General features: G+C 40.9%; 1 protein-coding gene across 2 annotated transcripts in view; it reads right to left on the bottom strand.

Annotated features, from left to right (window-relative positions):
* Positions 1-2208: 2208 nt before the first annotated feature.
* Positions 2209-25237, bottom strand: part of SFMBT2 (Scm like with four mbt domains 2) — a 114766-nt gene continuing 91737 nt past the window's right edge. For both annotated transcript variants that reach the window (XM_085215190.1, XM_085215268.1), the window contains exons 16-21: positions 24488-24597; positions 16308-16483; positions 14631-14803; positions 12120-12368; positions 11846-11974; positions 2209-9842 (exon numbers count right to left, since the gene is read on the bottom strand). In XM_085215190.1, the coding sequence (XP_085071316.1) occupies positions 9702-9842; positions 11846-11974; positions 12120-12368; positions 14631-14803; positions 16308-16483; positions 24488-24597 (978 nt within the window). In that variant the 3' untranslated portion in view covers positions 2209-9701. The remainder of the gene's footprint in view (positions 9843-11845; positions 11975-12119; positions 12369-14630; positions 14804-16307; positions 16484-24487; positions 24598-25237) is intronic.

Here is a 25237-nt window from a genome sequence, read left to right on the forward strand (position 1 = left end):
TATGCGTTGGTGTTCACACTGCTGCTTAATTGAATGCTTGATCTTGTCCACAAATCAGGGGAAGTATCTTTCCCAAATTAATTGTGCATGAAAAACTGCAACACTAAAAACGGAGGCCAGCCTTCAACATCTTGGCCTATGAGGTCAGACGCAAGGCTGGTAGATATTTTTCCTGAGGGAACCACGTATGACAACTGTGTTTCATGTGTTGGAAATTAATTTCAGGAACTCAGTTGGAATATATTGCCAGTGTTTTACTAAAATCACTTTGCCTTTTATTTTTCAAAAATTAGCTCTTTGCAGAGCTCCGAGCATGTCTTCCCTAAGATGGGGCAGAAATTTAAAAACTGATGTCTGACCTTTACATTACTTTTAAATGACTGTATAATAAGCTGCAGGGAGATATATGGATTTATTTTCACCCCTGGATTCTGAAGAATATTATAAAATATCCAACCTTCTGCTCTTTTAGTTTTATGTCACTGTCTGATTTGGCTCGGAATTATTTCCTTGTATAAATCCTTCTCATTCTCTACATCACCTTTCAGTGAGGACATCCGTGATCTAGCAGGTCATGAGTCAAAACACGTCACTATCCACTGCCCAGTACTTTATTTTTAAGAGTCTTTAGACATGTCACTTCTCTGACTATCTATGGTCGTGTACTTCTCTAAGAGCTGACTGTGACTGCAGCATCATAATGAGTTGCACAGGAGGATTTTCATTTCAAGATTTGGTGACATCGTAAAGAAATCTCCTGTGGTTTCACTGCTTTCTAAATCACCCCAGACCTTGTCCATGGTTGTTATTTTTGCCTGAAAAAGAATGGTCAGTTCTGCTGAGCTAAGAGAAATAGTGGCCCATGCACAGAGACATTTTGTTTCTCTCCTCTTGCTGTATCCATGAGAGACAAATGAATGGGATTGACTGAGCAACATCAAAATGAGGGCCATCTAAATCCTTATTAGTTAATTTTGTAGGTTCTGTGCTTACTTCCTCCCAGGCATACAGCAATGTAAGATGTAGACATGTAAGAAATACGTTTTATATTGCAAAGCATGCCCACTTCAAGTTGGATATTAGGAAAGACTTCTTCTCAGAAAGAGCAGTGAGGCATTGGAACAGGCTGCCCATGGAGGTGGTGGAGTCACTGTGCCTGGAAGTGTTCAAGAACTGTGCAGCTGTGGCACTGAGAGATATCATTCATGAGCATGGTAGGGATGGGTTGACAGTTGGACTAGATGACATCAGTAGTATCCTGCAACCCTAATGATTATGTGATGCTATGATTCTTTTTGACCATCAAATAGCTTTCTTCCAGCACTACAGAATGGCTGCTTCCATGTTCAAGAACTGCTGTGCAGCTTAAGAAGTTGTGATTACTGCATTTCTGCATTTTGGGCTGTGGCCCGGCTGTAAGTCTTGTCCTGCCACCATACTCCCTTGACTGTTGCTCATGGTATTACATTTACTCCCTTTTTCCATCCTTCTCCCTGTTGCTCTCCTAAAGCATCTTTAAAAGCTGCCCTAGTTTTACCTTACCAACCCACCATTTTTCTTGTTTCATGTTCTCCTGCTATGGGGGAGAATTTGCAGGTATCTAAACCCAAACTCTACAAACAAATGCTACAGTGTGGCAGCTGTAAAAAGATGAACCAGCAAGGCTGCACTGGGCCTTCCTGGAGGTGAATGGGTTCATCAAGGGCAGGAATTAAGTCAAAGTAGATTGGACACAATCTACAAAGTAGATTGGGAAGTGTGCTGCCTGAATGCCATATTGTTTCAAGAGCATGGCATTCTGAGGGACCACAGCCAACATCTGGTTATGACCATCTGCAGAAACTGGCTCGTGGCTTAGGTTCATCCTCTTTGGTGTTAACTTAAATGAAGAATCCATCCAAAGGCAATGACAAAAGGCAACTCCTTCGGGCAACTCAATTTGGCCAGCAGAAGTCGTGCTGCTGGTGCTTCTCTCTAGAGACTATAAAGGGAACCCCCAGACGTGCCTTTAAGTGTTCAACTCTGCAAAGGACAGTCCTGACTGTCCCTTCCTGGAAAGTGCATGGGGTCACTCGAAACAAAGCCACTGGCAGCAAAGCCAAGAGACTGTTTTCTCACCTTAACTCCTCAGGTAGAACAAATACATCAAATACATCAAAACACAACCTTACTGTCCAATGAAATAAAATACCAACCTTGAGAGAAATGTGATTTATTGTTACTTTATTAACAACGTAGCTTACAATTGCTCAAGTAAAAAGGGGATTTATTTCATTTTGAATAAAAATTAAAATATAACTCTGAATATAGATTTTCACTTATTTACATGAAAACATATATACAGAATAGAATCTTACAGCAAACTAACAACATGCCCTTTGCCCCATGAACTTTAAAAAGTAAAAACACCAGCATTGATTGGTTTATATGTATATATATATATATACACATACATATATACACACACACACACATATATATACATATATATACACACACACATATATATTTGTAACACACCAAAGGGATTATATATACACTGTTTGAATCAAATCTTCCATACAAACTGGAATGCAAAACAATTCAAAGATTTCCAACGTGCATCACCACGAATGGACTGTGACTGCTGGTTGTTGAGCTCATTTCTGCTGTTCCCTAAGTGTCAGATGGGTCTGAGTGTTTGCCTTGCCTCACCCTGGCACAAGAGAAGATTCAACTCAACCTTTCAAAGCCTGCAGTTGAGATCTTTCACCACGTTTGGACTGTATCACAGTGAATCCCTGCCTGTACATTATATCCCTGTATACATTTATAAGCAGATATAATGGTCATAAACTTCAGTGAGACTGGAGCAGCAACAAGCAGATTGGTGACTTGGGAAGGCTGATTTTTGTCTTCTCACATCATAACACACAACAGTGTTTTGTAGATCCACAACCTGAACTTAAGGCAGTATCACCTATTTCTATGGGAGAGAGCTCAAGTTTCAGTGCCTGACATTTCCCTTGGAAGTCTGAAAGTTGCCTACAGAAACCAGGAGATGTACAGGAGCTCAGTACAAGGAAAAAAGACTCATCTTCCCTACTGCCCTCCTATCCACCCATCAGAGCCAAATCCCTACATCTCCATCAACAAAACAAGAAAGAAAACTTCCAGCTTTCTAGCTGTGAATATACTGCCTGCTTTCTTCTTCCCTCACACCTGGCCCCTGCAAGGGCTCAGAGCATCTTTATTTACTATGAGCAAGATAGAGATGTCATGAGGAATTTACGCTGATAGACCACAGCTGCCCTTTCCTCACATGAGAAGACCCTCAAACTCAGAACTCCAACCCCCTCTTCTTCCCTGAAAACCCTCCCTGCCTACTCCTACATCTACCTTAGGTAGATATCAAGGTCAGGAATATCTGTGGGTAGGCTGCAATTATCTTGCTGCATTAGGCTACTTGGGCAACATGGCCACGCAACAACAGCATTGCTGGAACATGTCCCTCCATGATGTGTTCTGGGGAGCATGTGCCCTCCATGTTTCACAGAGGACACTGTTAAAACAAGGTACTGAAGTGAGATCTCCTTGTCCTGTTTGAAGTATCTGCTTGTCCACAAACACCTCCACACTCACACATAGTGTGACAACAGATGCAAATGTATTCTGCTAATATGCTGGGCCATGAGCCATTACAGAAGTGGGAGTTTTAAACCAGCAACATGAAAACCTTTTTCCCATGAAAGACTAAAGCAATTAAAAGGGCATACTTAAAACGATGACCCAATATGTTTTTGTGCAGTTCATCTGTCTTCTGCAAGAGAATTCCAGTGCATGGCACCAAATCATTGTAAAATTATTATTCTCCTCCAGGACAGATGACATTTAAAGGACTACTGGTCTGTAAAACTCTCATTCTTTGATGACTGACTCATATCCTAAATGCAGACATTAAGATCATTTGCATTTGCTGCTGGAATATCGTACCAAATAATAAATGAGAACATTAAATGTTTCTGCTCCTTTCATTTGGAGTTCACGAGTACCTAAAGACATGAACCCTCTTCTCATTAAGTCTGGCAGATTTCAGCAGGATATCTGCCTGCTGGAGGAGAGTGGATTTTAAATTTTTTATTAATTAACTGCACGCTTTTTGACTTCTAAGTGAAAGAATTCGATGAAGACCCTGTCCCAAAGCCTACACATGTGAGGACATTCTACTAACCTCGGTCATTTCTGGATTAAATCCTGAGTAACAAATTCCCTTAATCATAGGCCAGCTGGTATGAGAAAATATTATCAAGGGAAAAAATAGGCATGCACTGAAATTTGTAAAGAGTTTTTAAATATACATATACATATATACTGTACAAAATTTCTCAAAAACTCACATGACTGAGGGGAAGGGAATTCATTTGTTGAGTGTATCTGAATTAAAGAACAAGAAAAAAACACAATCATACAATCTTAATATTTAAGATGTTTTTGATACAGAAAATATTTCCTGAAGAGAGGAATCAACCTAGTAATTCCAAGCAATGGAAAATACAGCATGGCATATTCTAGCACCAAAATGGAGCCCTTGAGACTATAATTATCCACGAGTAATAAAGCTGGTTTTAATGGTGTTCAGTTGCAGCACGTTCTTCTCTTTTGGCACTTGAATTTTGAAATAGGAGGAACACTATGAGCTGCATTATTCTTCCAGACACTGTGCAGCAGAAAACCAAAAATCATCTGAAATACCTTGACAGTGCTGAGCTTCTAAAAAGCACTGCAGTTACACTGCAGCTTCATCAAAATCAATTTTGTGCCCCAACATGATCAGGGCACAGGCAATCAGCGATTGATTGTGGCAACTCAATGGTGTCTGGCTGGCCTTTGGAGAGCTGAGATGGTGTTTGCTTCAGTCCACATCTATGGACTGCAAAAGCTTGCAAGTTAAAGCCAAGGAATGGCAACATTCCACTTTAAGGCAGATAAGCTGTTTAGCCAAGGTGAAATCTTAATGGACATTATGAATCTTCTACTGAGAACTCTGTACATCCTATCAGACATTTGAATACCTCTGTAAATGTGGATCAGGCTATTTCCACTAGGACATGAATCTGCTAGATGCTTCATCAAGGACAGGGTGTGTAAGCACTTGTCCTGATTTTGGAAGTCAACACTGCATTTATGTGTTTTCTGCACCCTGCAAAACCAAACTCTTGAGATCTATTGCGTATGGCTAACATGGTGGAGCTGGAGACCTTGAAACCCTTCTCAGAGCTGCAGTCATCCTAGCACTGAGGAAAGAACAGGGGGTGTGGATAGAGCTGTTTTTTCAATCTGGAAAGGGAAGAAGAGCTCTGAAATCAGAGATCATCTTCCTTTGAGGTGGGAGAGGAGCATCCATGACAGCAGGAAGCAAGCAGGTCTACCAGCTGGGAGCTGTAAGACATTCCTGTAAGTTACTGCTTTAATCCAACCTCAGAGACCAGCATAAGATTACAGACTAGTTGGATTCTGTCCAAGGTAAATGCTGATGGAAAGGGAGCAGGTACCCTTATAAACCTGATCCAGCTCAAAAGAAGCCCAATGGAGATGGGCAGGTACTACACCCTCCTACTCATTGTGTTCCAGAGCACAAAGCTTCGGAAATGTCCATTCTTAGTCCTATGCCTGAATAGAGATCAGCAACAGCTGCCTGATCACCTTTTTTGTAGAAGAAAGGTGGTAAGTGTGAATGTGCTGAAATTCAGCATCCAACAGCCCAAAGCAACTGTTGGGTTGCTCCTCAGCCCTTGGTAATGGCCTTGGTTAACCATGAATTCATCACTTTAACTGGTAACGTGATATACTTCAGCTCTGTGTATCAAATTCAGAATGAGAAGATGTGCCTCCATCAGTGTCACCAGTATATCTATTAAGTTGCACCAGCTCTGAACTAGACCCAGAATCTATGAAGGACCAAAAACACCTCCAGTGTTCAAGAAAAAAACACAAAAACAAACAAACAAACAAAAACTTGGAAATCAAACAGGATCACATGGAAATTGGTCTGAACAAAATGAAATAAAAGAGGGAAGAGACATAAATACAGCAATCTCTATTTCACAGGTCTTCAATGATCTACCGCCTTCATATAAATGCTAACATTGCAGTGCTTAGTACCAGATGGTTTAATTGAATATTGAAGAGCATCTAGAATTAGCTACGGGAGATTTAAATCACCTGACTGGATACAGAAAGGCTTGATCCAGAGATGGTCAGTCAGTCAAAGAGTGTGGATTCCCCAGGTCTTCCTGATGACTGTCTTGCAAAAGTGCTTCTACATAGCAAAGGTGTCATTTTACCTTAGGAAGATTGCTTTTTTGAAATAAATTACTGCAAACCCTGGCTAATTTTCAGGAATTGGAATGAAGTGCAGGAAAGAGTATGCAGTTCTCTCTGATCGCTGCCCAAGCTTCAAGTGACAATCTGAGTATAATGTTCAATTAAAGCGTGAGAAGCCCACTTCCTACTTGTTTAAGAAACTAAGCGGGCTCCAGCTTCTCTGAGAAGCAATCAATTCAACAGACAACAGAAGCCCAATTCTCTTTTTCTTTCCATTCTGCATACTTAAAAAAAAAAAAAACAAAACAACACAATAAAGCATCTACCACCCACTCAATGCAAGGTAATTTTAGGATCGAGATTTCAAGCTATCATCTTCTCCAAAAGGATAGGCAGAGATAAATGAGAGGACACTGAAGAATATTAGACTGAAAGACAAATGGTGAGAAGCAAAAATCCTGAGGAAATAAAAGAGCTGGTGTGGGCTAAAATTAAACTTTTTTCTTGTTGTCTTTGCTTAACAGGTGATTTTAAAATACAATTTAACTTCCCTGAAAAATCAGTAAAGACTCCCACGTGCTAGGCTCAATGCTGTATCCATCCCCAGCCTGGCCAACACTAGGACAGGCTGCTCCTTGGCCCAGCCTCCATAATAGTTAGCTGCCATTGGAAAATGTACAGTTACTAAATTGATGGAAAAAGCCTGATTTTGTTTTTCAATGTATCCCCACAAGAATTAAATGTCTTCAACAAGTCCCCACAACCACAAAGTCCAAGGAACATTACAGCAACAAAGGATGCTCAGAAGGTGGACACAGTAAGTAAAGGACTGTTGCTAGGATGTTGTTTTGTGAACAGTCACTCTCTTTCTTTGAAACATCCTTATATGCTGCTTCTTCTGACAGTGAACTTTTGGGGGCTATCCTCTGCTGGCAGATGTGTGACTGGGCTGAAGCAGTGTGGAGCTGGGAGAAGCATTCAGGTTGGATATTAGGAAGAATTTCTTCTTCAAATGACTGGTTGGGCTCTGGAACAGGTTGCCTAGGCAGGTGGTGGAGTCATCGTCCATGGAGGTGTTCAAGGTATGTATAGATGCAGTACCTAGGGACATGGTTTAAGTGCGGAATATTGGGATAGCTGGATGGTAGGACTAGATGACCTTGGAGGTCTTTTCCAACCTTAACGATTCTATGATTCTATTCTCTTCTTGCTGGGTGGAATCCTTTTGTCTTCACAGATGAAAAGCAGAGCAATGTTTTTAGGGCATATGTAGAGGAATCCAAAGTAGTCGTCAAACTAGTTGCATGGACTAGTTGCATTTCCTTCTGCTACTGTCAGAAGGAAATCCGGTCTGAAGTCCAATGTCTACAATACTACGGAACCCTATTCCTAGATTTCTTAGAAACAAAAGGAAGCATTTTGGCACAGAGATGACTACGTGCTCCTTCATTTGATTAAAACTTGAACAAGATCTTCAGTAGAAGAATATTTTCTGTGAAGTCTCAGGAGCTGGCAGGAATTGGCCCAGCCTGCACGCATCACACTCCTCAGTGGCAAATCAGGAATCCCCTTAAAGATGGACTAGAATGTCTTCACAATGCATAGCCATACTTTTTACCTAATCCATGCCCTGGAGCAAATCTGGACATAGTTCAGAATCTGTATTTCTGAGGCTTTCCACCTTTAAACCAAAGATTTTAAGGAGGAAACTGATGAAGGAGAAAGCAGCAGCTATAGCCTGATGTTGGTCAACAGGTTCTCTTGAGCACACTGAGGCCTGCAGGACCATGTGATCCAAGTCTGCTGTCACCATAACTGTTTGAGATGGGGTTATCTGGCCCTAAGAAATGTCTTCAGATTCATTTAGAAATGACATTTATTTTTGAAGAAATCTTAGCTGAGTAGGCTTTGGCATCACAACACTGTGATGTGATTGTACTATATTTCTAGGCTGTGTTCCCTGAGAACAGGGAACTGGGGTTTGTTTCCAGTTTGTAGACAAAAGTCTACTGAAGTCAGTGGTTTCTGATGAAATCAGCACAAACTATCCCATTCACTTTTTGAGGGAAGAATTCACCTGCACCTAAGTCAGAGCAAAATTCAGACTTTGTCTGAAGAACCAGTTTGGTTCTTGCTTTCAGGAGAATTTTACACCAATGTGATGCCACCAACTACTGTTGAGGTCAACATGTGGCACTCACAGGGCCATATATCCCTGTAAAGTAAATGGAAAATACTCATCCTGTATGCACAATTGAGGCAAAACCAAGATGTCTGTCCTGCTTCTTCACCCCCTGTGGTGCTCACCCTACTTGGCATGAAGTAAGCCCCCAGGTTCACTGGCCAGTCTGTCACTGGAACATAGTTGGAGCTTTATACAGCTTGGTGACAGAAGGTGCACTGGCTTGGACGAGTCAGTTGGACTAAAGCACCATGGTGTACATAGCCTGAAAACATTGATGATTTTTATTCCCACCTAGTAGCCAGACTGACAAAAGTGCAAGTTAAATCAGCGTGTGCTGAACAATCTTGCCATTAAATCTGGACTCCCCTCCCCCTATTTTTTCACCCCTTGAGTTGTAAAGTCTGGCCTATATTTAGTGACCTAAATATAACTGGATAGGCTTGACTTCGGAGGATTTCATATATAGTCCTTCACATGAATGCAGTACTGCACAGAACCCATCAGTGAGACGTTCAGCTCACTGTATACAGCCACCATGGCTCAGAAAGCATTATTATGCCTAAGGTCTGTCAATTGACTGCAGCTTTGTGTGATACCATTCAAAGATGGTGGGTTGAGTCCTGCTTTATAACTCACTCAATAACAAATAGCATATGACTGGTATAACACTTCTTCCTTTTGTACGACTGGAGAGAAGGTGAAAGAAAGCCCAATGATCACTAAGATCAAATTTGCAGTAAAGCCCAGGTAATGCTACAAATTCTCACTTCCATTTCAATATGAAAGAAGTGTGTCAGAGTTGACTAAAAGGATTGTTCATGTCCAGAAATTGATGAAGACAAACCATCGTTACTGAAAATGTCCAACTATTCACCGTGGAAACGTATCTGCCATAGGTAGCTTTGCTTTAAAGAACGACAATCCATCTGATCCATGCTGGCCTTGCACTGCAGCAAAACATGCTGGCAAGGCTCATGAGGAGAAATACCAGCGCTCTTTCACTGTGCTTTACAACTACTGAACAGTTAGTTCAATTTGTTGCTAGATTTTTTGTTGTGTTATTTTTCCCCCTACAGATTAATTCCCAGTGCTTCCAATTACATGATTTTTTTTTTTTTTAAGAAAAGAGGAAGAGGAAAAAAACTTGAACAAGTTGCAATGTTAAAAAATAGAGGGAAAGAGAAGGTGAACAGAAAGAAACAGAGAAGTGCAGTCAGTTGGCATATTGTGCATAGAATGCAACTTTTACTCGCTCGATCTGGTGGCACAGTTTGATGGCTGGACCAAGCTTCAGCTCCATGCATTCTTGCACCGTGGGTAGCGTCAGCAACAGAAGGGCTTGGCCATCAATGTCCTGAGGAAGAAAAACAGTGATAATGGTTTTGTTTGTGGACTCTCGAAGGCAGAGAGGTTTTGAGAAACAAGAAAGGAAATCTGCTCTCAAAACTGAAGACGACTTTGTTCTCTGCCCTATTCTCACACTTCAATGCAGCTCATCTCCTTTTTCTGGAATACATGACACTTCTTTAGAAGTTATCTACTGTGACCTCACAGGCTCTCATCCATCATATAAGGAAAGTCTAGCAGATCACCTTCTAAAGAAACTCTGCAGAGGACTACAGAGGTCAGACAAACTCCATTCTGTGGCTGAGGAAATGAAGCAAGAACAAGGCTGCAGAGCTGAACAGAAAAACTTAAGTCAGCTTCACAGCACCAAACAAGACCCTTTCTTCCTCTCTTTTGTTCAGCACAGGTTTATGTCTGCCTTATCCCATGCCAAGTCCCCTGAGCCACCTAGAATCTGCCCTGTTTGACATAATCTGCTGAATAATCAAGAAAAATGGACCTGGATCTCCAGGACATCTTGCCAACTCTAACATCACAGAATCTCAGAGCAATGAAGGGCCCTCTGGAGGTCATGTCCCTCCTTCAGGTGCACTCATGCACCAAACTGTCTAAACTAGCTCCCCAGACCAAAGACATTTTATTAGGGATTTCTGTTAGCTTTCTGATCCTTCTTTAATTAAGTGCTCAAGTTCTCTTTATTCTTTAATGGACTAAGAAGCAGATGACTGGGCTACAAAACTGCTTTTTAACCCTTAGGGAAGATCAGATTGGAAATGCAGAAAAAGTACAGTAACTCACAGGCAACATAAACTCCCCAGGAAAGCCCTGATTAGGTAGTGCTAAACAGAGGGAGGATTTGGACACCTTATACACTGCTTTGATCAGGACTGACCATTGCTCAGATCCTCCCTACACCAAAGCTTGATGGTATAATTTAATGGTACAGCAAATAGCAAGGAAAATCTGCAGTCATCTGTGTTTGATTACGGTTACCATAAAACTCTATGGAACAGGAGGGACAGGGTTGGCTTTCAAACCTTGGAGTTTCTCCAGGCTGATTAACAAATGGTTGTAGTGCTGTAGTGCAGCATTTGTTATGAGAGTGTTTCAGCCTTGCTCTACACACACTTCAATTTCTTCCCATCAAACCTACTGTAATCTGGAACAGAGCTATTCACAGTGAGGAATCAGAAATAATAAAATAAGCAGTTTGCCATACAACCAATGACTATGGACTAATGAACCACACTTGCTTCTTTCAAGCCACAATTTCCTAGAACTGTCCTTTACTTTTAGCAGAGGCTATTACTTATTAGCCAAGAAATGTCTGTTCTATATAAATTTTACAAGTCCACTAACTTCAGATGCAGGACATTGGCTTCTACTCCTCCAAACTTATCTATTTAATCAGAGATGTCTGGCATCTCCTAAAATTAGATCACCAAAGGGCCTGCCTACCAGATCTTTCAAGGGATGTAGATGAGAAGTGCCTACACACTTGGAGCATCCAGGTATTGGCACCAAAATTCATGCAGCCAATTTGGAGTTCAGTTGGGAAATTTCTACTCCGCAGGCCAATATTTTAAAACAAAGTGGAACCCAAGGGGCTAGGGAGAGATGACTAGCTATGTAACAAGTAACCACTATCTGCTGGTACACCAGGGTGCCTATGCAACACTGGAATTGTGCTGTGGGTCTTGCCACAGAACCAAAGGTATGAAAGGTGTAAACGTTGTGCTTTTGACAAGGACACTGACTAGGGGATGAAGAGTGGATTTCTGCTCTCTGAGTATCTGACAAGGCTTTGACTTGAATTTCTGAGGGTACTCATGCCTTGTCCAGCTGTTTGCCATAGCTTGGCCTCAGGGGATCTGAAATTTGCTTACAAGCTCTTTGTGGAAGCCCTGGGTCCAAGGCTAGCAATATGCGCTGCTTTATTTATTATTTATTTATTTTTAATGTGAATAAGCACCACAGACACAAAAAGAAGAGTTACATGAAGATCTCTACCTGCTCCTGAAATATTTTGGCAAGGGGTGCACAGTCAGTCAGTTTAATAAACCTCACAACATCAGTCACAGTCCACTCCAATGGATTACTGTCCAGGATGAGCTTCTCTTCTTCTTCGTGCTTAATTTCCTACAAAAAAATAGTTATCTTAAAGAAAGCCACGTGGTGTGGAAAGCCATGCAGCTGCACAGTAGGGATGTCCTCCTCCGATGAGAAAGGTTAGGCACTGAAGGACAGTGTAGGGAAAACACTGGTAGCCTGGGGTCATACTCACCTCCTTAACCTGTGGTGACTTCTCCACCTCACTGCAAGACATGGGTTGCGGCCGGCGGCTCCGCCGGGCCCTCTCCATAGGAGGAGGTCTGTCCGACTCAGTGCTGCTGCGCAAGGTAACTGCTCTCCGGGGCCTAGCAGAAGGGACCTCAGCAGAGGAGGTATCCGTCTGATCATCACGGAGCTCTGAGCTCGTCTCCTCACTTCCCGTCTCATCCTCAACTGCATCCGGCTCGTCTTCTTCACTCTCCTGCACAAAGACCAGCAGGAAAAGGGCACCCGGGCTCAGAGACTGATACAGCAGCAGATCAAGGAACACCAGGCCAAACTGCAGGGCCCATGTCATAGAATCACAGAACCATTAAGGCTGGAAAGAACTCTAAGCTCATCTCGTCCAGCCATCAATCCATCACGATCGTGACACTAAACCAGGTCCCTCAGTGCCACATCTCCACGCTTCTTGAACACCTCCAGGGATGGTGACTCAACCACCTCATTGGGCAGCCTGTTCCAATACCTCACCACTGTTTCTCAGAAGAAATTTTTCCTAATATCCAACCAAACCTCCCCTGTTGCAATTTAAGGCAATTCCTGCTTATCCTATCAGTTCCTGTGAGAAGAAGCCAACCTCCTCCTTGCTACAACCTCCTTTCAGGCAGCTGTAGAGAGCAATAAGGTCTCTCCTGAGCCTCCTCCGGACTGAACAATCCCAGTTCCCTCAGCTGCTCCCTATAAGACTTGTGTTCCATGGTGGCCTAGAGTAACATTTATTTTAACCAAATATTTCACTGTCATTGTAGTGCCAAGTTGATTAACCTTCAATTTAGATTCATAACAAAATGCAGAATTGAAAAATAGCTGGTGAACAGTTCTTTTTTTGTTTCTAACAAAAGGTCAATGGTAATAACTCATCTGGCACGAAACATTCCTCTGCTGTGTTGACATCTCAAACCTTACGGCACTGCAGATGTGCATAAGAAGGGGAAATGGAAAATACTTAAAGCATAAAGTGAAACACAGGTTGCTTGAAACGAAGAAAAATCTTAAATAGGCTTTCAAGGAATCATGGAATCATAGAATCATTTGAGTTGGAAGGGACCCTTAAAGTACATCTATTATCTGCAATAAACAGGGGAGTTGAAAATTTTATCTTACTTCATTTCACCTTATTTCAAATGGTAATGGGTGTCACTGGTACTAAATGGAAGGAAATGCTGGTGTCTTTTAAAAATATCTAGATGTACCAATGCGTAGGACTTATTGCTCAGCTGGCATTTCTATAAAATTCAGTACAAAGGATTTCACTTAGATTTCCTGCTTTCAGCCCAACATTTAAGTATTGACAGAGCAGAGTAAATTTTCAGGTAAAGAAAACCACACTAAATTCTTGGGGTTTCTATAACACAGAGTTTGCAAATATAAATCAACTGATGGAAACTGTGTATCTTGAACTTTATATATAAGTAGCCAAAATGGCTTTGATATCTTAGTTTTGAATGAGGCATGAGCATGCATCCAACACACATGCATAGGTTTTAGCTGAAAGAGCCACTTCAGCCCAGACCAGTTATATTGGTTGAAAGGCTGAAAAACTTGGCTAATGGTTGATTTCAGCTCAAAATGTGTTTATTTCAGCTTAAATTCCTTTCAGGCAGTATAATTTAAGGAAATAAGGCCGAACCACGTCTAAACGAGGACTGAGCCATGAAGATGTAAGCCATCAAGTGACAGTTTCTTAAGCTGCTCCCCTCCAGATGAATTAGAGGGAATTTAACTAAACCATGCTTCCTCACTGCATGAAGCAACAATAAATGGTGCTCAGCTGAGGAAAGGAAACAAAACAAAAACACGTGTTTTGTTGTACTATCACAAGAAAATCACCTGGAAAAGGGTTCACACAGAAGGTTTTTAACCACAAACTACAGGTTTCAGTTGGACACAAATCAGTGCAAAATTCAGGATCCTGTATCACACCGCATCCTGAAAAGACTGAGGCCTCAGATACCACATATTTGGGACACAAACTATTTACTTGATTTCTAAGGCTACTAACACTTCTGTTGTTAGCAGTGGTGAACCAAAAATACTACAGAAGGTTAATGAAAAATTAAAAGCCCTTGAAACCATAATGCCAGAGAGTTATTATTATTTACTAGAATATTTTGAGATCTTAGATGATGCATCAAGCACTAAATTGGCCCATCTGTCTGCCCACAGGGCTATAAGGAAGCAAAAGAAAACAAAGATACAGTATTTGACAGTGCAATAGCTAGCAAACCTTATGAAGGTGGAAAGAAAAACAGTATCTTCTAATTCTAGAATGGTCAGGGATGAAAGTCCCTGAAGTGTCCCAGTATAACCAATTTAATGTTAGAAGATGAAGGTGGTAAGGAGGGTTTCAAAATGGGAGACAGAAGTGGTGGGGTTTGCTGAGAAGTCCCTCAAGAAAGAGATGAAGACAGAGGGGAAAGCACGGAGCGTACCTACTGATTTTTCCCAGTGTAATGCATACCTCTGCAGAGCCTGCAGCATTCAAATCAACAGCTGATGATCTTCTTTTCTTCTGCACAAAAATGGATTTCCGCCTTTTTCTGCGTCTGGCAGGCTTGACATGTCCACTTTTCATGTTATTATTTTCCCCAATTGGTGGCTTAATGATTTTTTTCCTCTTTCCATAATAATAAGCTGAAGGAAGGAAATCAAAACGCTTGTTAAAATCTTTAACCACCGAGGGAAGAGAATTCCAGCTTGTTTTTTGCTACTGATTCAGTGTTATATCTAGGTGCACTTTCATAAGGAACTCTAAAATACCCTGACTTGGAAAAAAAATGTCCAGTATAAATAAAAGATACCATTGCGGACTAGCACAAAGTGTTACAACTTTTATGTTTACATTTTTATTGGTGATGAGTGATGAGTTCAGAATTTAATCCCACACTGTGTACTTAGACCAAGTTGAAATGAGAGGACAGCGTGCTTCAGATTTGATCCAATGCTCTTCTGCATGAGTTAAGACACACTTTCATTTGCAAATGAAAATGGTGGAAAGGGCCAGGTAACCTAAATTGTGTATGTTTCTTTGATGCAGAAAGGAGTATGTTTTGCTTTTGTTTTCTAACTTTGAATATTTTGGCCCAAGTTTAAATTAAGAATGTGAAAGTCCCCTGGCCTTACTTAGTGGATTGCTTCATGTTCTTTTTGACATGTTCTACAGCATCCTCTGGGGCTGACAAGAAGGGTGTCCTGGGAAATGTGGACTGGCACTCACATCAAAGTTTGTAACTGAACTGAGTTTTTCAGTACAGAAAGTTTAGGTCATCTTTCATCTGACCAAATATAAGCACCAACTCTGAGATAAAATAATCACAGCTGTAGATTCCCCAGCTGTACTCCAGTTCTCCATTTGCTACTAATGGGAGCTAGGTGTCCAGATCAAATATAGAATTCTAGAAACTCATATTCAGTCATATAAACCTTCTTCAGCATGTTTGTCCTTCTATCCTGGCACCAAACAGAAGCAAATCAGTTTAAATAAATTGTTGTTTTTTTTTTTGCAACTTTTGTGATAGACAGCCCACTTCCATTTTTCCTGACATAAAATCCAACTGTAGCAGTAATGCTGACCAGTAATAAAAGTAACACTGACATTATAAAGCACCCAACACATGCTTAACTTCAGCCTTCCTGAATAGGTAAGAACAATTTTACAAACCCTGAACACAGGAGTTGAAGCTACACCAGCACCACGATACTGAGCTGGCATGTATGCTGGAAAATCTTCAATGAGCAGGACAGGATTCATCTAACCTGAAGAAAGTGTCTCAGATGTAGCAGTTTAAATCTCAGCTGACCACTGCAGGTTCCTTTTGTGTTCCTTATATTAACTTTACATACAAAGAAAAGTCAATGCTTCCAAAGAGCAGTGAGTTTCAAAGAGATGTATTAGGAATGGAGTGAAATGGACTGTTTTCTGGAGATGCCCATTTATTTGTACAGAATAACAAAGAAGCTTGCAGTGATTTGGTCAGAACCAAATAACTACAAGTACTGTACCTACTCTACTCTACCTACAAGAGGTGAGTCCCACTCAATAGTAATTACACAACTCTTTTTCCTCGTAACTAGCTCACACATAGCATCCCACTGCCCTGAATCCTGGCTAGCAACAAGCCTTGCAGTCAATACTCACTGTACTTGGTTTTAGTATGAATGGAGCAGTTCTCTGGGCAGACTTCAGCCACCAGCACAGGACTGAACAAATTGGGACAGCACTCCAACTTTGCACAGACTCTTCTGCAGAAATCCGCTACCTGATCCGACGTTCGCACAATCTTAACAGTCGCCCTGTATGTCTTCCCTCTGTATCTAGAAATGAGTACAAGGAAATCCAATGTTACCAATCAAGTGTTGTCCTTTGATGCTACACAGCAGACTCTGCCCTCTTTTAGGGAGATATGTTCCCTAACAGCTTTTGGCAGTCTCTTGGGAGGCAGGCAGAATAGTTCTGCTTGCCTACATGACTCTATTTCAGATTGACTTGAAAAATGAGAAGTAGAAGTAGAGTGATCGTGGAAGACTTGAAAATAGAGAAGAAGGGTAGAATGATCCTAGAAGCTGAGGCAAGAACACGGTTTAGAGAGGAATGCATGTGCAAACTGGAAATATGGCAAAAGACAGAAAAGATTCATATTGACTTGGTGTGGATATTATACAGGATATCATCCTTTGAGCTGATGCAAAGTACTGAAGAGACAGGTGACTCTTCTCACATATGGACCTGAGAGAAGCTTATATGCCTTGCAGAACTTCCTGGTCACCACCTTGTCTTTAGGATGTAGTGAAGACTACAGCCTGTTAGTCTCCACTCTACCTTTTGTCTTTTCTATTGCTGTCTTTCTCAAAGCAGTTCTCACCTCAAGTTCCATACCACAACACGCTCACATTTTTGTTGTGCCAACTTCAGTCACTGAACACATACACAAAGCAGAAGTATCAAGGTGAAACTGGATTGCCTGCCATATGGAGACCAGATGACTTCACTGCTATGAGTTCTGGGTAACATACAACCTGAGGAACTAACAAGGAGTCTACTGAGTGGTTTAATAGGGTTATGAGAACAGGCCCTAAAACCAGCGATTCCTACAGGGAATGCTTAGAGCAGAAATCTGCAATGAAACGTTTGCCTGAAATTTGTTATCCATGTGCTACTAAAACATTTATTCCACTGTTTTATACAAAGTGTTTCTGAGCGATAAATGACTAAGAAAGATTCAGTTACATCCCTGCTGTAATACACCGTAGATGTGAACTCTGAAAAACCAATTATCCCCATTATTTATTGAACAGCAGCACCGAGCTATTGTAAACTGTGAGATAAGGTTTTTAAAACATCTCTTACACATCCTAAGGAGCAACACAAGAGACAATCATGCAAACGCCTGGTGCTTAGGCATTATTAATGTGCTTTAGAAGAGAAAAAAGTAACACACACAAAACTGAAAGAGGGAGAGAGGGTGAAAGACAGAGATTACTGGTTTGGAAGTCATCAGGAAAAACAAGACAAAGGATTTGTGAAAGTACTAAGATCTACAGTTCACTAGTAAGGGAGCAGCTCCTAACAGTCAAATATGAAAGGGGAGCAGAAGGAGAAGCAAAGAAGATGTGGCTGGAGAATCAAAATACACAGCATATACCCAGACCCAATTCCCTCTCTCTGAAGGTTCTACTGAGCTGTGCAAAGCAAGTGAGAAACCAACTCTTCTGGCTCTACCTCCCAACAATCCTTTCTGGAAGCACTGAGATATGGGAAAAGGGTTCAACCCCGTGTTATACAAAGTAATATAAAGGGTAATCAATCACAGAATCATAAAGGTGGGAAAAGACCACTGAAATCATCTAGTCCAACCATCAACCCATCACCACCATGCTAATTAAACTATGTCAAATAAAACTTACGTATGTAAACACCCCAACTCAACCATCTTCATGCTGCAGAAGACTTGATCCAAACTATCACCTCAACACAACACTCTCTTCCAGAATCAAAAAGAGCATCTCTGCAAGGCACCAGGCTCTGACAGCCTATCTGGTGTTCAAACAAGGATCCCAAGTTATAGAGACAATGCTGGAATGAATGCATGAATAAATTATTTTATTAGCCAACCCTTCATGCACCTTGGCAGATAGATGACATAAAATGTGCTTCTTCCAAATAGAGAGCACTGTTATTCCAGCTTCCCCGTAAAGCAGCTGGTTAGCTAAAGGAGGTTTGGCAATACCTAATATAAAAAGAACAAAGTTCACAGGCATTTAAATATATCTACTTATAAATGTTTTCTATTTCTTTTCAACATGATTGAAAAGACTTCTGCCCTTATTACTTCTCCAGCAGCCATTACGTTTAAGGATAGCTTAGACTGTTAGGTCAATAAATCTGAATCCAGTGACAGGCTTAGGAATTTCAGTTACATTCACCCGAACCCTCAACAACTTTGATTGAACTAGAGCATCACTTCCAGCAAAGCACCAGCTTCCTCTTCATGCTGGAAGAATCCTGGAGCAGGAGCATCTGTACCTATAAGCCTGTTTCATTTTGTGTATGGAAGCACGTGGATTTAACTTACATTTAATTTGTCCTTGTTCTGACTTTTACACTAGGCTGAGAAGATTGCATCTGGTTTTGTTACCCTGCAAAAGCACTGTAATCAAATTGCTTCTTCATCTTCTTTCCTGCAAGCTAAGAGAGCTGCCTGATGGGCATTATTCAAGGATGGCTGACTTCTTCTAACCATGTACTTCCTATTGTGTTTGGCTACCCAGAAAGGACTCATTGTACTAGAGAGCCTGGTGAAAGAAAAAGATGAAACTAGGCAAATGAACAGCTGTCTGATTTCACAGTCTGGTCTGAATGCAATGCAAACAGCAATTAAGAGAACAGGCAGCAAAATGCATCTTAACGTAACTGCACTCATTAGCCTCAATAATCCAACGTGTTAGTGCTGGCAATAGTAAATTTTTTTTACAAGATTTTGGCTATGGCAGCACCTCTTTCAATCATAAAGGTTCTACTAATATTTTCCATTTTCCTTTGTAACACAAACACCACCAAATGTGGTTTAGGACAGCTATGTGGAAAGAGTGCCTCTGGATATCAGAAAATTCTTTTCCATTAGTATCACTCAAAAAATTACCTACTGCTGATATTGCTATTGATGCTCTCATACAAGGACTCCCATTTTCATTAACACTTTTAAGCACTAAGTGCACAGCATGGCAGCACTGCAGTTATGGAGAACAGCTGTGTCAAGCATCATATTTTTAGGTTTCTTGGAAGTCACCGTTCTTTATAAAACATTTTTCAGCTACAGGTAAATGAATCTCCCTTTCCTGTCCCACTGCCCTGCCCTCAGATCCCAAAACTTGGAGAAAGTATTTTGGCTGAAGTTATTTCCAGGAAAAAACATTCTCAGGATCTTTGTTGATCCATGAGCAACAATACTGAGCTAATAGCAATTTGCTAGCTGTGTCATACTTATTCTTCTTTTGGAATTTGAGATTCATGAGAATAAACTATCTTCTAAGAGCTCCAGCTGGGGTCCATTGTGTGATATTGTGAAAAGCCTCATGCTGAAGACACATCAAACAGCAAGAGCTTTGAGACTACTCTCATTTTCAAAGGTTTCATCACAAGGATACAGCCCACAGTTCTGATAATTTTTGAGACTATTTTGAATAATTCAATGGCTAAAAGCTTCCATTTCTCTCAGGGATCAAAAACTCCTATCTCTTCTTTTGCAAGAGATTTCCAATTTGCTTTAAAAAGCCGAAGTCCACCAAAAATGAGAAATCCCCTAGGAACACTGGCTACCCACAGCAGACAACCAAAGTCTCTCTCCATCTCATCTACTTGAAGCAATTTACCATGACGGCAGCAGAAACTGTCTAACGTTCATTTCATGATGTTTGAATGAGAACCTGCCTGTAGGGAGCACTTGCCTGTAGGGAGCACTGCAACTGCCAAAGAGAAAAAAACTCCGAAGTTTTCATCAAAACTGGCACCCCAAAGCTACTTAGTGTATTCTAAATATGGGGATTTTACAAATACTCCTGATCTGGGTAAAATCAACAGAAATGTGGTAGTTTCCTTCTTCCAAAGCTATCTGATCACCCAGAGATATTTTGTAATATTGAAAATATGATTTGGAGAGGGTACTGAAATTATTCTTATTGAAAATACATGTCTTGGTAAGTTTCCTCATTATGAAAAGGTTTAAGTCACTCCATTGCTGGTAGTGTATTCTATCTCCAGTAATTGGCACAAAAGGCCAAACGATTACACTGATTCACCCTTGCAATGCCTCAAGAAGTATGTGGCAGAGCTGACGCAGAAGACAAATCACATCGTATGAGTTGTAGCTTTGTACTAACATTTGAGGACAACCATTAATAATTGGCTGCCACTTGGACTTCATATCACTGATCACAACCCTTTGGGCTCAGTTGTCCAGCCAGTTTTCCACCCACCAGGCACACATCCAATTCACATCTCCATAGCTTGGCTATAAGGACACTATGGGAGACTGTCGAAAGCCTGGCTAAATTAAACACAGATAAGTTCCATTGCTTTTCCCACAACCACCAAAGCAGTCATCTCATCACATGAGGTGCAACTTGTCCTTTTTAAGTCCACACTGGCTCCTCCCAGTCACTTTCTGGTCCTGCAAGTTCTTGAAAATGGCTTCCAGGAGGACGTTGCTTAATAATCTTTCCAAAGACTGAGGTTATGCTGACCAGCCTGTAGTTACTTGGATTCTCCTTCTTGCCCTTCTTGAGGAAGGATCTGATGTTTATCTTTTTTCCAAAAATGAGGAAACTTTCCTTATCACATGAAATTTCAAATTTGCAAGTGGCCTTGCAATGACATCAAGCAAATTCCCTCAAGCAGAACTGGATGCATCCCATCTGGCTACATGCAGTTCCTTACATTCAGTTTGCTTATGTCATCCCGAGGTTATTTCTGTCTTCCACGGCTAATAAATGCTTCACTCCTTCACTCCTTCAAAGAGTGATAGGGACCTGGGAGGCTGAAGCACAACCCCTAACAGCTGTTAAGGCAAAAGCAAGGCAAAGAAAACATCAAATACCTCAACACAAGTGAAAGGCAGTTTTGTAAAGCATTCATGGTGTGAAGACTTTATTGAAAATACAGCTTCATAAATAAGTCACCGTGTCTGTGATTTGGGGTCAATATTTCTAGACTACAGCTGGTGGATTTGAGCAGGTCTCAGAATTTCATTTAATAAGGAGTCCAGGAATACCCGTCTTTCTTAGTTTGATCAAACGGACTTCAAACTAGACCCCAGATAATTTACATACACTGGTATTTTTTGTGTACTAAGTCCTAAAAGAATAGGTAAGCCCAATCAACTACACTTATAGCTCTTATAAGTAAAGGCTCTTACAAAGCATAAAGGCCCTCAAGTCTTTTTAAAATTGGGAAGCCAAATCTAGATGAGGGCACTGAAATTAAAGCATCAAAACCAGAAGGGCTGTCCATAGCTTTGTCTGTTCCTCATGGGAATTCAGGGGATTAGGCCTGACATTTCTAACTCATCATCACCAATAAATCGAGTTTGAGTATTTTCACAGAAAGCCAGTAGTGCTGATGGGAAGTGAATGCCATCACAGACTGCAGACCCATCTTTTTGGACAATCTAAATTGTTTATCTTCTTTGCAAGGTTAGCATAATTGATTCTGTCCTGGTCACTTGTGACAGCAGAGTAAACTAAATGCACCTTGCACTAGGACCGAGATAATGCCTTCCCAGCACTGAATAATTTAGCATGTGGGTCAGTGGGAAAAAATGCTGCCTTCTCACTATCCTCCTCCCTCACCATCTCTCTTCTTTACTGCAGCCATCGCTGCAAACAAACAACAACATTATCAAGATCTAAGGAGTTGTCAGTTTATATCAGAAGGAAGGAGGTGACATGACATGTCACATTACAGCACAGATGCTGCAGCTGGCTGTAGAGCTGTCATCATTAGCAACAAGACACCATTGGGAGCCAGCATAGCTGGAAGTCTGCGTAGACAGGCGTTTGCTCGTTATAGGGCTCTGTTTAAGATTCTGGAGCACAACCGACTGTCATACCTGATGTAGCATGTCATGTGCTGTTTGCACATCCCAGGGTATCTGATTTCATCAGCATGTTTTCTTTCCCACTTCTGCACAACAAGAGGCAATTAAAGCCCCAGCAGGGTTGATGAAGCAGCTCAAGTAAACTCCGGAAGGAAAAGAGAAGTCCAAGGGTATTCAGGTAGGGTAAGTCTGACAACCAGTAAAAAGTATCCCAGCTACTTGCAGACAAGCTGGTTTCATTAGACAGCACCACTCCAGAAACCAGATAGATGCACCCATATAGTTTTCTCCAGTTCCATTACAGCTCAGGAGGCAGAGAACAAGGCAATACTGAATAAGAATATCTTTCAGTGCTTAGAAGTGACACCAAAACTTGATGTCCCAGAACTGAGTATGTGAAGACCCATTCTGTGGTTTGATAAAGTCGAAAGATGCTATTTGACTTGTTGAGAGCTGAGACTGCTGCCTGAAAAGATGAGTGGAAATACCATGGGGGATGGCAGAAGAGATGGAGGTGCTCACTACAGTATAGTTAGCACATCAGGTAACATGAGGGAGGATAAGTGGCTGATATGGAACAGATGGGTGATGAGCTCTGGTGGACCATATACTTCTGATTAGGTTGGTCTTCCTGGTGTAAGCATGCCCAGAGCCCACAGACTGCCTGGGATCTCAGTGGATTGGCCAACAGATATAGCTGACTCCTAAGGACAAAACACCTCTGTGTTTTTTGTTTTGCTCTTGTAAGCAAATTAAATGTTGGTCAGGCTATCTCCTGATAGAAACAAAGGTTGCAAAAGTTACAAACTACATAACATTGCTTTTGCACAAGGCAGATACTCATACTCAAATAAGAAACCCCAACAACCCCAACAGTGTTCTATTCTGAACACTGCTTCTAGGAAAACTACCCATAAGCTTCAGTCTTTGCAAGACAGAACGTAAAGTTGGGGCACTACGACTTGACCTCACAGCTGCTTAGAACCTGCTGCAGCGCATTATCTGTCGTTTGACAGGATCCTGCAATCAGTGAAATCATTGTCCACAACTTCCATTTGTTTTTAATGGAAATCTGCAGGCACAAATACGACTTTTGGATTCCAATCCACAAAGCTTTGTTCGATGAACACAAAAGCATGACCTTCCACATGAGTGAGAGAAGCAAATGAAAACAGTGTTTTCCAGTAGCTTTTCATTTCTAATTGCAATCTCCTTTAGAAAAAGTTTCTGACTAGGAAGGATAAAAGGTTCTCAATTCTCTCCCTCAGTAAGAGTACATATGAGATTTCTCCAGTGTCTGCATGGCCAAAGAACAAATACAATAGCAATCAATAATTCCATATTTGATGCCAATCATTGTAAATACACAAAATAAAATTGCTTTTATTCGAAAAGGAGTAAAAGTTCAGTACAAAGTGTGAAATTCACTGCATTTAGCATCAGTACTCAAAAAGTCAAAGTGATGAAGCTTGGTTAGAAACAGATTGCTACCTAGAAGAAACTATTTGCTGAGTTTGTCTTAAAATGAGATGAACTGCTTTTTGGAAGTATCTGAAGAGAGCTAAAGTGCTTTTCCTGCTTTTAAACAGATAATTATTGAGATACATACTAAATACAGTGCCCACTACATAAAGAATACATAAATGGTTAAATTTTTAAGTAGGAAGGGAAAACAGAGTATTTTCTAGATAAAAAATTTTCTTAAATATTATTTAGACAAGAACTGAAGCATATATTCTGGAAAGACATTAAACCACAATGTGAAACTCAGATCTGCAAATATTTTGTCCCAGACACTCTCCTACTTAAAAATAAGTCCCTGCTATTTTGTTTGCACATTTTGGTGCCATCAATCCTTGCCAGGTTTTTCTGCATTTGCGTTGCAGGATCTATATTAAAAGTAGTAATGCCACTGTATTTAAAAAGCTGGGGATTGAGTGAAATTAGTAATAGCTGAGTTTATAGGAGCCCCTTATCGTATAAGTTAAGATTTTGCAGAATAAACATGTTATATTTCTGCAAAATTTGGATGGCTGCTTGGAGAAAGACAATAGGAATGAACCATTCAGGTGAAAATTTCACTTCTTAAGTTGCTATGGAACAAGTCAAGCAACTCAGTGAAGCAAAATGATAATTTAAGAAACTCTTAGAATACACTTATTTCTTTTCCCAGCCAGCTCCATTTCTGAAGCCTCCCATAACAAAAGGGCACAAGCTGAAGACTTACTTTGCTTTGAGCGTTTCTTCTTGGAAATTCCACTGAGGATCTTCCACTAGCTGCAGTTCTCGTAACACACTCCCTGGCTTGTAAGCTGCATTGATCACCATGCTCAGAACCTAGTAAGATAAAATAAACAACACTGATGGATTTAAAAGCAGTCCTCAACAACAACAAACATGATCTCTGGTGCTGTATAAGCAGGAGAAGCTTACAGATGCCTATTAGGTTCAAGGATGCACAAGACAAGGGCTAGATGCAACAAGAAGAGGTCCCAGATTCAATCAATATGCGAAGTACATTGTTGACAATGCCTCAGTATTGTGCCACAACTGCTTTAAGTGCTGCTGGCTAACCCCAGAGATGTCCCATTAATTGAACCTAGGTGCTGTGCCTTGAGACAGATCTTCTCGCCCAAAAAAAGATTCCATTCCCTGCACCCACAGGGCTCAATGTAATAAAAAAATGAAAATACCTCTGACGGCTCAGCCAAGGACAGTGTTACATGTATTGTTATATAATGAACACTAAAGGGGAAATTCACACATTTAAGGTTGGCAATATGCTTAAGAATCTGAGTGCTGCAAGCCCTGACAGTACTAACAGAATATTAATAAAGTATACACAAAAAGAGTTGGCAGGAGGTGAGCCTAAAAACCAGAGTGCGTCCTCTCTGTACAATAAAACACATGTGCTAATCCATTTAATCCAAAGTTTTTGCGAATAAAAATAGTTCCAACAGAGAATCTAAGCTTTAAT

This window comes from Meleagris gallopavo, chromosome 1 (genome assembly GCF_905368555.1).
Source record: "Meleagris gallopavo chromosome 1, MGAL_WU_HG_1.1, whole genome shotgun sequence".
NCBI classification, from domain to species: Eukaryota; Metazoa; Chordata; class Aves; order Galliformes; family Phasianidae; genus Meleagris; species Meleagris gallopavo.